Source organism: Aulonocara sp. 'chitande type north' Nkhata Bay, linkage group LG3 (genome assembly GCF_057382095.1).
Source record: "Aulonocara sp. 'chitande type north' Nkhata Bay isolate Kocher_YH1m ecotype deep benthic linkage group LG3, A_spYH_male_GT1.1, whole genome shotgun sequence".
Classification (NCBI taxonomy): Eukaryota; Metazoa; Chordata; class Actinopteri; order Cichliformes; family Cichlidae; genus Aulonocara; species Aulonocara sp. 'chitande type north' Nkhata Bay.
The window spans coordinates 36,804,064-36,816,075 of NC_141346.1; the positions used below are offsets into that span (position 1 = coordinate 36,804,064).

The 12,012-nt window shown below is 39.4% G+C and overlaps 1 protein-coding gene across 1 annotated transcript; it reads right to left on the minus strand.

Annotated features, from left to right (window-relative positions):
- Positions 1–4,080: 4,080 nt before the first annotated feature.
- On the minus strand, positions 4,081–9,377 carry LOC147335434 (uncharacterized). Its single transcript, XM_086286072.1, has 9 exons — positions 9,185–9,377; positions 8,208–8,474; positions 6,083–6,193; positions 5,966–5,981; positions 5,785–5,876; positions 5,607–5,657; positions 5,466–5,522; positions 5,289–5,351; positions 4,081–4,995 (listed from the first exon to the last, which is right to left on the minus strand). The coding sequence occupies exons 1-9, from the start codon at positions 9,375–9,377 to the stop codon at positions 4,988–4,990; spliced, it is 858 nt and encodes a 285-aa protein (XP_086142198.1). The 3' UTR covers positions 4,081–4,987.
- Positions 9,378–12,012: the final 2,635 nt, after the last annotated feature.

Sequence of the window (12,012 nt, forward strand, 5' to 3'; positions counted from 1 at the left end):
ACAAGCTTTTCACCGTTTCTCTTGATGCCCACATGCTTTATTTATCCTTTAGTCCAGCATGTGTCATCACCACAATAAAGCTACTTTTAACCTGTTTTCACACATTGTCATACCTGCACATTTCCACTGTGCTGTGTTGAGATTAAAGAAGACAAACGTTAGACTTCAGGCTGAAACCACAGGCTGCATTTCCTCTTTTCTTGGAGGCCCAGACAGAAATTTTGTGGTATCAGATTTTCAGCAGATAAAAATAAACCTACAACAGTCTTTTACACACATGCAGTCATCACAGTCTGCACAGAAGAACAAAGGGGGGTCAGAAAAGAATTAAAGGGTGACCTGAACCACTAGACTCACATGTCATATGTACTCTTGTCTACACGCTGAGGCATCTGTCAATTAATATTAATCTGAAACATCATCACCCTCCTTTTTTCTTCTTTGTGTGTGTGTTTGTATTCAGATTTGTGAAGTTGTGCCCTTAATCTTCATAACATCAAAATCAATAATCAAAAACACCAGCAAAGGGCATCATGATGAGACCCAGAATCAAAACATTACAGCAAAGCTGAATACACTAGTGTATATAACACCCAGCAGTGTGGTAAATTGTGCTGAGAGAGCATCTGCACCCCATAAGACCAAGAAGCCAAGAACACCAGCATGCTGTGTGAGAAACATGCATGAAAGTCAGAACACCTCTGTCAGTGCATTCACGTGGCTAGTGGGTCCTCTCTGTGGCTGACTGGCTGTTAACCCAGTGAGTGAGAGTTTCTCCCACTGCATCGGGCCGTATCCTTCTGCTGCACTAAAGGACAGTTTTGCAGCCATGTAGCTCTGCTCATGTCACGTGCAGCCTTCCCACATCACATAACTTCTGGGCATGACTGTGGAGTCCAACAGAGCCTCCATGTCCCTCACCCTGAATTGACAGCAGACCTTCGGGGTGTGCCTAGACCCATTTGGGCTTCACTCGCGGGTCAGCTCCTGAGGCTGAGGGCTCTACAGTCTACAGCTCTTATATCAGTCATTGGGCGTCTCTGACATAAATATGCTGGAGCTGCAAGCTGTCATCCTGGCACTCAAGCAGTTTCTGTCGTGACTGTTAGGGTACCATGTTATCATCAAGACAGAAAGCACGGTCACAGTAGCCTACATCAACAGGTAAGGGGGCCAAGGGTCTCCCCTCCTCTGCACGATAGCTACCAGACTGTGGCAGTGGGATCACCCCGTTCTACTCACTGAAAGCAGTTTATGTGCCAGGACCATTGAACGTGACAGTGGACATTACAATATGTTGAGGGGGAGCCCGATCCAAGAGGAGTGGAGACTCCATCCAGAGGTGGTCCACCAGATCTGGAGTCGCTTCAGAGGGGCAGAAGATTTTTTCCCCCAGAGAATCGACACATTGCCATCTGTTCTTCTCCCTGCAGACAACTTGGTGCACTCCTCACCACAGGCTCTTCTCTGTGCCTTCCCTCCATACCCCTCCTCCAGTTATTCCTTCACTAGGTCCAGACCGAGGAGTTGATCCTGGTGACCCCTCTTTGGCCACACATGCTAGTTTTCAGTTATCCTGCCACTCATGGCCAGGACACCCCCGGAGCTCCCTGTTCTGAGGGACCTCCTGTCCCAGGTGATGGGGTCACTGTTCCATCTTTTCCCAGTAGGGCTCAGGGTGACAGCCTGTACCCTGAGAGGGAGAGGCTCCATGCCTGGCCTGATCTAAAAGTGAGAATGCTGCAGGAGTTTTGTGTGCCATCCACCAGGACTGCCTACTGCTTCCTTCGGGGGCTGTTTGCCTCCTGGTGTGCGGCCCACCAGCTGGACCCCCACCAGACCACAGTTAACATGATTCTTTGTGAGCTGCACACTCTGTCGGTCCAAAGGCAATGATGAAGGTGACACAGGGGTTATCCTCCGGCCTAACCCTGGGTTGCTGCTGACGACCCCATCTGAATTTCACCTGTCCAAGTCAGTGGAGTTATGAATATTCCTCACAGGGGACCTGCACAAGGAGGCAGCTGGGAGCCAGGTTGCCCTGTGCCATCTCTGAGCTTTGGCACAGAACTTCTTGCTTATCCGGCCGTTCAGGAAGACAGACCAGCCGTTTGTGAGCTTCCACTATGGAATTCTGGTCAGACCCTTGTCTAAGTCTCGATTGTCCCACAGGGTTGTGGAGGCCATTCAGCAGGCGTATGCCTCTTCGGATGTTCCCCTCCCTTCCAGAGTGCGGACCCACTGTGTCACAATATTAAAAATTTTAATCACTTTCAGTCAATAATCAATATACATATATTTTTTAATTAAAACTATTAACCTATCACAGAGAGAGCTATGTGTGCATGCAGCTAAATTTGTCCACCACTACAAACAGTCACGTGTTAGAGAGCACAGCTCATGCAGTGAAAACCTTGTGTGCTGTCCATGGTGCTGAAATTATATCAGTTTAATGAATTTAATATCACTACTTATTAGTCGTGTGCAATACTGCAAGATTTGGTATCAATCTAATACCAAGTAAATACCAGGCCTATATCGCTGATACTGATACCAGTACCAATACTTTTTAATAATTACCATCATCAGTGTTGCTAATTCTGAATGAATGTTCATGACCTTTAAGACAGCCAGGTTGCTTCTTAGATGAAACTGCAGCAGTGCGTACAGGAAAGAAACAGAAAGTAAAGTATCGAGTTCATTACACTCGTAAGGAAAAAGAACGTGTTGGTTGACCAGGAGGACTGGGAGACTATGACAGATACAATAAATTATAAATGGATTATGTTTCCCTCTATTGGCCACCAGCTGTAAACACAGTCCAGTGATTGTACTTGGAAGCTGTGTTCAGAGTCTGACATGAGAAATATGGGAGAGGAACTATATCTGTATGTCCACACTGACACTTACCCTTATTTACCATGGGCCCACCAGCGGAGAATGTGGTTTAGAAAAGAAAAGAAGCTGAGATTTACAGGGATATTTGGTGTATTACGGTACAATCACAATAGTGTAACCATAGTTTGATTTCCAAAAATGATAACACTTCGCCCAGTCATGAAGAATTTTCTTAATACTGTTTGTTTAAAGAAAATTTTAACATATTTAAATGATGCCTTCTCTGTGCGATCAATGAATGGTGAAATAAAAAATGTGATATAGGCTTTTAGGCAAGAAGTGCAAAACAAAAAATAACTTAAAAACCTCTGGAATTAAAAGAAAATGGTACAGAAAGAAGGCCTTATCTGTATAAGAAAAATTACCAGTACCGCGATGGTACGAGGGAAATTTCTTTTGCAGTTCGTCTGAAAAGCTGCACTTGCGCTTTGGCATCTTTTAAAGATCATCTGTTCCATCTGTGAGGCAGAACAACCACTCACAAAGCAGCAGCTCGGCGTGTGACATCACACATATGACCCATATGTGTGATGTCACACCTGTAGGCCTATAGAAAAACCCGGACATTTTCATCAGTCTCGAAAAAGCTGTCACTTACAGTATGATTTCTGACACTTTTACAGACAAGATTATGATACCTGGTAAAGGGTCTTTTAAAGGACCTTTGAACAATGATATCTGCTGTTTTCTGTCTGTACCATTCGGCACTGTATTTTTGTCTGACATTTTTCTAAATAAGAGTTTTCATCAGTTGTCACAGTGTGGTATTTTTCCTAGTACAGGTAGATCATATAAAATGTGCAGTCCACACAGAGAACAAGTGCAGTGCTACAGGGGCACACCTGACACTTTTGTATCCCTTCAACTAAGGAAATACTTTATATTTATATCTGACAATATCAGCATGTAGCTGTCAAGAGAACAACACTGTGCTGTTATTGTCTGCATTTCTTGTTGCCTGTTTGCTAAAACAAGTCATTTACTTTTTCTCTTCAACCACAGGCTGCTTTTCCTCTTTTCTGGGGGCTCAGGCGGAAATCATGAGTCATTTTCAGCAGATTAATAAATAGGATATAGCAGACAGTTAGAAAATACATTTTTATCCACATATAAGCATCACGGGTCACTCAGAAGAACAAAGACGTTTTGTCGTGATATTATTTGATTATTTTTAAAAGCACCACAATTATTTTACACACATCAAACTGTACACAGCATAAAAGACACAAACATCACCTACAGAAAACAATTTGATCACACACAAAATGTTCTCTGTCATGGCCTCAGTGATGACATGAATAACATTGTAAAATCTGAACATTGACAATAAGTTTTTGTTTTCTTATAAATCAGCAGTATAATGCATCATAAGACAGTGTAATATTTCATTCCTGCTTTTTCTCAGAACAAATAATCAACTAATTTTATTACATGTACATGGGGATTTTCACAGTTCAGCATCAATCATCAAAATCTGCTGGGGCAGTCCCAACAGCACACGGAGGTCAACAACCTTTGTCTTCTCAAAACTAGGCGCCTGCTAATGTCTCTCTATCTGCTGTCTCCCTTTCTCGTGTCCTTGCTGCCCATTTCTTCGCACACTGTGTTCTCCTTTCTGTCGCCTCTGCTTCTCACATACACCTCTGACTTATTCTCCCAATTCTGTGTGTCTGCTCTATGTGTGAGTGTTTAGCAGCTTGACCTATGGCCTACTTAAATGAATAACGGATATAATGCTTTACTATCGTTAATACAACTAAATCCCTAATACTAAAATAATCTATTCTTACACTTTAAAGATAACATGTAAAATTCAGCAGGAAGTGAGTGAACATCTTATAGAAATAAAACAAAGAGACTGAAACAAACTCACAGAACCAAATCATGAAATTGTGTCTTGATGGAAACAATGTCCCACACCATCCACCCTCCACTTATTACAACAGAAATAAACACAATAGGATTTTAATACAAAGATGAACCATATAATCAGTCTTCCAGTGTTGATATTAAACCAAGAGCATGTCATTGTTTACACTGACGTTGCTCATGTTGTTCGTGAGTCTTGAGTTTTGTTGAAATAATCTTTTTATGGACCTGAAACAAAATCAGAACAAATACGAGTTTGAAAGTGAAAAACAAAGAAATGATGTTGCCAAAGATGTGATGATGCTTTCTGACCTTTTACACGTTCATGCTTTAATCACACAGAACTGATCTCATCTATTTTATTCAGACATCACAACAGCAGCAGAACACAACTAAAGCCAATCGTATAAAAAGTGATTCAGCTCATCAGCTCCACAAACTTTAGCAATGATGTCACACATTTAACTGCACATGTAATCTGATTACTAATGATTCAGTGTCTGTAGAGTTCACATTTGCACCTGAGGCTGATTCAGGATTCACATTATTGTAGTCAGAGCTCTCCTCTGTGCCATCATGTCTGCCTGTTGTGATGATGGATTATTGTGTTCAATAACATGGAGACTGTCTTCCTCTAAAATGACACAAGTTACAAAAACATTCGACCAATTATTACATTTCATGTTTCTTGTACTCACTCCTTTTATCAAGACCGTCAAGCTGAAATCCAGATGTGACGTTGTTGTATTCATCTGCTGAAATAATGAAGTTTGATCAGTCAGAATAAATATTTACATTTCTTACAGCTCTGCTATTATCAAAGTTTATACTGTTTGTACCACTTCCAGTGTTTCCAGAGCCTCTGATTGATTCATAGACTGAAAGATCACCTACAAGTCATTGAAAATAAGAAAGAAGGAAGAAAAATATTATTTCTTTTTGTTTTTGTCACTGTTTGCTGGAAAACTGAGTGTTGAAAACTGTATTAAAGAGAAAAGTAATAATTTCTGGTCTCACCATGAAGAAGAGAGGAGTAAACCTGAGTTTCATTCTGGTTGGATGTTTGTTGTGAAGCAGAGCTTTGATTGGTGCTCTGAGACTGAGTGAGACTGAAACAAATAATGAAAATTTAATGAGGAATAATTCAAAGTTAGTTTTATTTGAAGTTATATAAATGAAACTAAACTGCTGCACCAACCTGTTACAACAGGGTTCTGTAAAAAGCACAAAGATTATTACATCAGTTTGTTTAAAAGTGTCACAGCATTAAAATAAATTATTTTTCCTTTAAAAAGTCAATCAGAAAGTCTCTCACCCTTTATCTGTTTATAGCAACACATCAGCAGCAGCACGACAATAATTCCACTAACAAGTCCGATGATGAACGGAACGATAAATGAACTTCTTTCACATCCAAAACCTGAAACTAGAAAATGTCAGATTTTGGATCTGAAATCTTAATATAAAGAAACAAAAACTGATGTTTACATTGAGATTTTCTGTTTCCTGTCAGAAACTGTCAGCATGACTCTGCTCTGTGGTTTCATGTTGTGACTCCTGTTCTACACTACTTGCAGTCTTACTTGTAGAATTGCTACAGAACTAATTGTGAATTTATGTTGATTTGGAGATTTGCTGAAAATAATTGTTTCACATTCACAATCCCACCTAGTCTCCCCTCCTTGGATCACATTCCTGACACTGATTCTCTAGACTCCACATTTTACATGACTATTCATGTTCAACCATTTCCAATAAGATCATTTTTACAATGCCAAAGAGGTTACCATGAGATATAATGCTGTTTGACCTTCATAGTAACATGACAAATCTCTGTTTGTATTTTTATTCCAGAACCATTATATCATTAAAAATTCAGCTGAGTGGGTGAGCAGTACGGCCAGGTTCAAGTCCCATCTGCACCCCTACATTGTCTCTATCAAATAAAAGATAAAAGGCCTAAAATATCCTCTTTAAAAAATTAGGAGACTTGGCTCACACATTTGTTCACACACATGTAATTATTGCTTCACAGGTCATGATGATGTTGATGACTGTAGCCGTGCTTCTAGGTCACATGTCTGTGTACAGAGCCACAAACAACCAGTACAGAGGTCTGATCGCCCAGTCAGTGACTGTACGGAAAATGTGCTGCTCACATCTGCAGCTCATACCTGAACATAGCAAACCATTTTGTTTCAGTCATTAAATATTAAACTATTATTATTGTTATAATTGTCTCATTGTTTGTCTCACAGACAAAGATGTTTGATGGTCCCAGAACATGAAGTTCTTTACACCCTCGCTGTGTTTCACCCTCTTCACTGATCCTCAGTCAGTCTTGTTCATAATCACGTGAGAATCACAGGCTCAGAGAAATCTTTATTAAACTATCTCTTATCTCTGAGCTGACTCTTCAGAGTATCTTCAGAATAGTTCAAAAATGTTTCTATGACAGCTCCACAGCCATTGGTCAGGATGGCCTCTGAAATGAGCCAATCACATAGAGCGACGTCACTCTGTCCTAAAACTGTAACTGATAACAGCAACTGGTGTCATGGTCTGTGTGCAAAATGCAGACTCAACACAGAAGCAAAACTAGAACTCAAAATAGCAGCTTTATTGCTGCACACAAAAAAAAGAACTAAACTGGAAAACAAAAATAAACTTGACAGGCTTGTAGGCAGAACACACAGACACAGATGAGGGAGATCAAACACTGAAAAAGAGAAACACAGGGCTTAAATACACTGAGGGATAATGAAGGGAATGAGACACAGTAGGAGAGCACAGCTGGGAGTAATTAGGCAGGACGAGACAAGGGAAACAAAACTAGAAACACTGACATGAGACGCAGACCTTCAAAGTAAAACAGGAAACACACCGACTGAACTGTAAACACGTAAACTTAACAGAGACTGTGAGACAGAACATAGAGACCTAAAACGTGGGACAGAAATGCACAAAGTAAACACAACATGAACACATAAAACAAAACCTAAGAACTAAAACCGTAACAGCCATAACTGAGCCTGGGGTAATAATAATAATAACTGCAATAATCAAAACAGCAAAGGACTCAGAACATAAAACATATTATAAAATACCAAAACACACGAGACTCAAAATGCTGAACCGTGACAACTGGAGCATCAGGGGCCAAATCACAAAACACGTTTATGAATGACTGAGCCACACATTTAATTTCTGACTGATTAACATATTTTCATTAAAAATAAAAACAGTATTATCAAATATTTTAACCCCATTATTGTTTATTATAACTTTGTAACAGTTTTATTATCATAAAAAACTTGGCAGGTTGGGGCCGTAAATCACTTTGTAACATAAGTTTTTGTCATAATTTTGTCCCTCTCTGAGCTTCTCCAAACTTTGGAGAATCCATGTTGTTTTATTTCTTATGACATTTTTAAACTCACCAGTTTCCTGAATGATGACTGGATCACTTTGTGCTATGAGTGAAGTTGGGTATGTTCTCCATCCTCTGCATTGGTATTTTCCTCCTTTAGAGATCCTGATCACTTTATCTGATCCAACAGCTTCTGTGGACTTCACTGCAGATGAGGTTTCTCTGACCCACTCATATTTTAAGTCAGCAAAGTGTTTCACATCACAGGTCAGTGTCACACTGCCCCCTGCTGGTATGGTTGTGCTGTCTGCTGTTACAGTGATATTCACTCCATGTCCTGTAATTAAGAATTACAAAAAAAAAAAAAAAAAACCCACTGAACGAATTTGATGCAAGTGAAGTCAAAAAAATATCACAACATAACTGAAAGTTATTGGGGTTACATATTAGAGAGCTTCTAATTTAAATCTTAATCAAATCATCAAATATGGGAATATTTGATGAAACTAAAGAGGATGTAGAAATCTGGAGTGTGTCATGATCCCGGGTCTTACTTTGTATTTCTGAGGGTTTTTTAGGTTAAATTCTTTGTTGTCTTCCTGTTTTATTTTGGTATTCATTTGTTTCTTGTGTCTTATGTTGAGTTTTACTTCCCTCTCAGTGTGTGTGTGTGTGTGTGTGTGTGTGTGTGTGTGTGTGTGTGTGTGTGTGTGTGTGTGTGTGTGTGTGTGTGTGTGTGTGTGTGTGTGTAAAGTTTCATTTTTTCTTATTCAGTCTGTCTCAGAGTGCATTTAGGTCCTCATTTTTCTTCACATTACAGGATGAAGACGTTCGATGGTTTCTTTTCTGCACAGTTCAGGTCAATAACTTTAATCAGCTGTATTAGGTTCAATGATTTATCCACTAATTAAATATAAAACATAGAACTACATTTTCAGAGACAATCAAAGGTCACAAACTCTGCATTAAGAGGTTCCACATATTTAGAAATGGAGAAACTTTGGAGAATACAAGCTGTTTTATTCCAGATTAAAATTTTAAACTCACCAGTTTCCTGAATGGTGACTAAGTTACTTTCTTCTGTGACTGAATTTGTCCCTTTTATACGTCCTCTGCAGCTGTAGATGCCGGCGTCAGAGGTCACCAGTTCTCTCTTTGATTCACCAGCTACTATGGTCTTCTCAGAGTTAAAACTGGGTTCTCTGAACCACTCATATTCAAAGTCAGCAGAGTTCTTCATATCACAGGTCAGTGTCACACTGCCCCCTGCTGGTATGGTTAATCTGTCTGCTGTCACAGTGGCCTTCACTCCAAGGTCTGTAATTTAGAAAAAGATCAAAAGAATAAAATTGTTGCTCTGAATGTTTGAAGCAAACTTAAATAATGTGAATCATCTTTTGCAGCCACACAATTCAACACACTGAACATCTACAGAGACTTTGGAGTGACGTGTTAAACAGCTTCTAATCAAAACACCAAATGAGGGATGAAGGTAAAAAACTCTATGCTGAGCTCAGAGCAGCATTTGGTTACCATGTTCATGTTGGTTTTTCCTTTAATTTGTCATCTGTGTGGAGCTTTTGATAATTAGCATTTTTACAACTCCAAGAGGTAATCCAAAAAAATCCCACTATATCATCCAGCATACAAACCAACAGCATAACTCAGTGAGATAAACTGCACTACACACACTGTTGATATTTTCAGATCAGATAAACATGAAAAGAAAATCCACATGTATGAAGCCACCGCTCTTCAGTAAATATACAGTTTGTATCGTGGGTGTGTGTTTGAGTGCTCACACACTTAACATGGTTATATTAACATTTTAACCAATAATCTCAATGAAATGTTTGGTTTATGATACAAAATATAAGACAGAGGACGTCATTTAGAGCAACACAGGAGAAGCTAAATACTAGTTAAGATCAACACACATGATATAAATGGAAGAAAAAACAGTTTCTCACCTTCAGTGTTTCCATGTCTGACTGTACCGAGCACTAAAATAAAGAATGAAACATCATCAGACATTATACAACATACACAGTTATTGCTCATCACCAAATTTATGTGTTTCTATTAGCTGTGAAACAGGCTGGAAACATGAAAAAAAATCTAGTCTGCTGTGTTGAAGCTGTCAGGTAAACAGGTTAAAGCAGTGATACACTGTAATTGTCACCAGTGAGAAACATTTTCCTTCATCGCTGCCATTCAAACAGTAAAGGTGTGTATTGTACTCACAGAATAACCCCAGCAAACAGAGCAAAGAGTGCCCCATCCTCACGTCCAGCCCTGCACGCTGATCTGCATCTAATCTCAAAGTGTTCGACTTTGCCTTGATAAAGAGAAGCTGCACTTAATGTAGATAAGACCAGAGTTTATATTCAGCTCCTTCTTCTATCGCCTCTCTGTGCTTCCTTCCTTTTACACCAACCTCAAAAAGCTCCTGTAGCTTTGACCACAGCAGTCGTGTGACGTGTTCACATTTCCTGTCCACTGCAAACATTTAAGTTTCTTTCCTGTTTAGTGTTCCTACCTTTCTCTGTGATATACAAAGGTGCTCTGTTGCTTAGTTGCTGACACACTTTGCAGGTCATAGTTTTATCTTTGTTGTCATGTCCTGCCTCCACCCTTCAGTATCACAACTACAGACTCACTGATCTGTCTGACTGAATGTGAACAAATTTATCTTTGTCTCCTCTGACAGAAGAATATCCGACCAACATTCATCAAGTTTCTTTTCATCCTCTTTAACAAAGTTTGTTGCTTGGCTTTTTCTGCTCACGTTAAAGAACCTGATGTCTACAGACACACATGCAGTGCACAGATTAACCAGCGGGGATCAGCAACTCATGCAGAGCCCTCAGCTGAGACATCCAACATGGCTGACATCAGTCAACGAGCCTTCAACGATTCCTCAAAGACATTTTTACCAGTTTTCTAAAAGATTTTTGAACATTTTGAAAGGAAACTCAAAGTTTAATGTGTTAAAAAGAAACTTTAATGTTTTTATTTGAAGATAAACAGAGAAACAAATTGTACAAAAATGCCAGATGCAGCTAAAAAAGATTTTTTCCACCTCATGTGAAAAATATTTATTTCTCAGAAGGTTCAAAAATACACACCAGCTTATAAAAAAATTTCATTTTATTTATGATTCAGGCTTTAGAGGGTTAATATCTGAGCTTCTAATAAACAAATAAACAGAGGTCTGATATCAGGACTGTAATAAAATAATTATTAGATTTTTGCCTTTTTTCATTGATGTTGCCACAGTCTGTCACAGCTCCACAGCTCTTCCTTCTCAGTGGGATGTGTTAGTCATCTTCCTCACCTGCTCCAGTCAGCTCAGGTTGGCACATTTGTTCTCCATCCTCAAATAGCTGCACATAAAAGGACCGACTGTTCATCCACTCACTGAGTTACAGCACACTGAGGAAACTGGCCTGACTGCAGAGAATCACCCTTGTAGTTTATCCACTTAATCCAGTCTTCTTCTGTCTCTGATCTTCTCCAGTGTTCAACCTGCAAACCTTCAGTTGTGCAAACACACACCTGCTGTGGAAAAACACACCTGCCTGTTCACTCTCTACTCATCTGAGCTCTGTGTGATTACATTTAGAGAAAGTTGGTCCTGTTTTAGCATCTTGTTTTAGATTTTAGATTCTTATGGTTTTCTTTTTCAGATAATAATAATAAATATTAACTATTAACAGTAAATTAGCAATCAAGGCAATTTACACACCGAGGTGTTATTTATAGTAAAATGAAGATCAGTAAACATTCTCTCACGTTTTAAGGAGTGTGAAAACAACAAACCAGAACGTGTAAAACTCTGAGCTCTGTATTCTGCCTGTTTAACGTCTCACAGT

Excerpts from the sequence above, each read along its gene's own strand:
- LOC147335434 (XM_086286072.1), bottom strand. The coding sequence starts at position 9,377 with ATGAAGAACTCTGCTGACTTTGAATATGAGTGGTTCAGAGAACCCAGT. Across the intron at positions 8,475-9,184 it reads AGTCACCATTCAGGAAACTG|GACATGGAGTGAATATCACT; the intron begins GTGAGTTTAAAA and ends TCTTAATTACAG. Across the intron at positions 5,523-5,606 it reads CTCTGGAAACACTGGAAGTG|CAGATGAATACAACAACGTC; the intron begins GTACAAACAGTA and ends TCATTATTTCAG.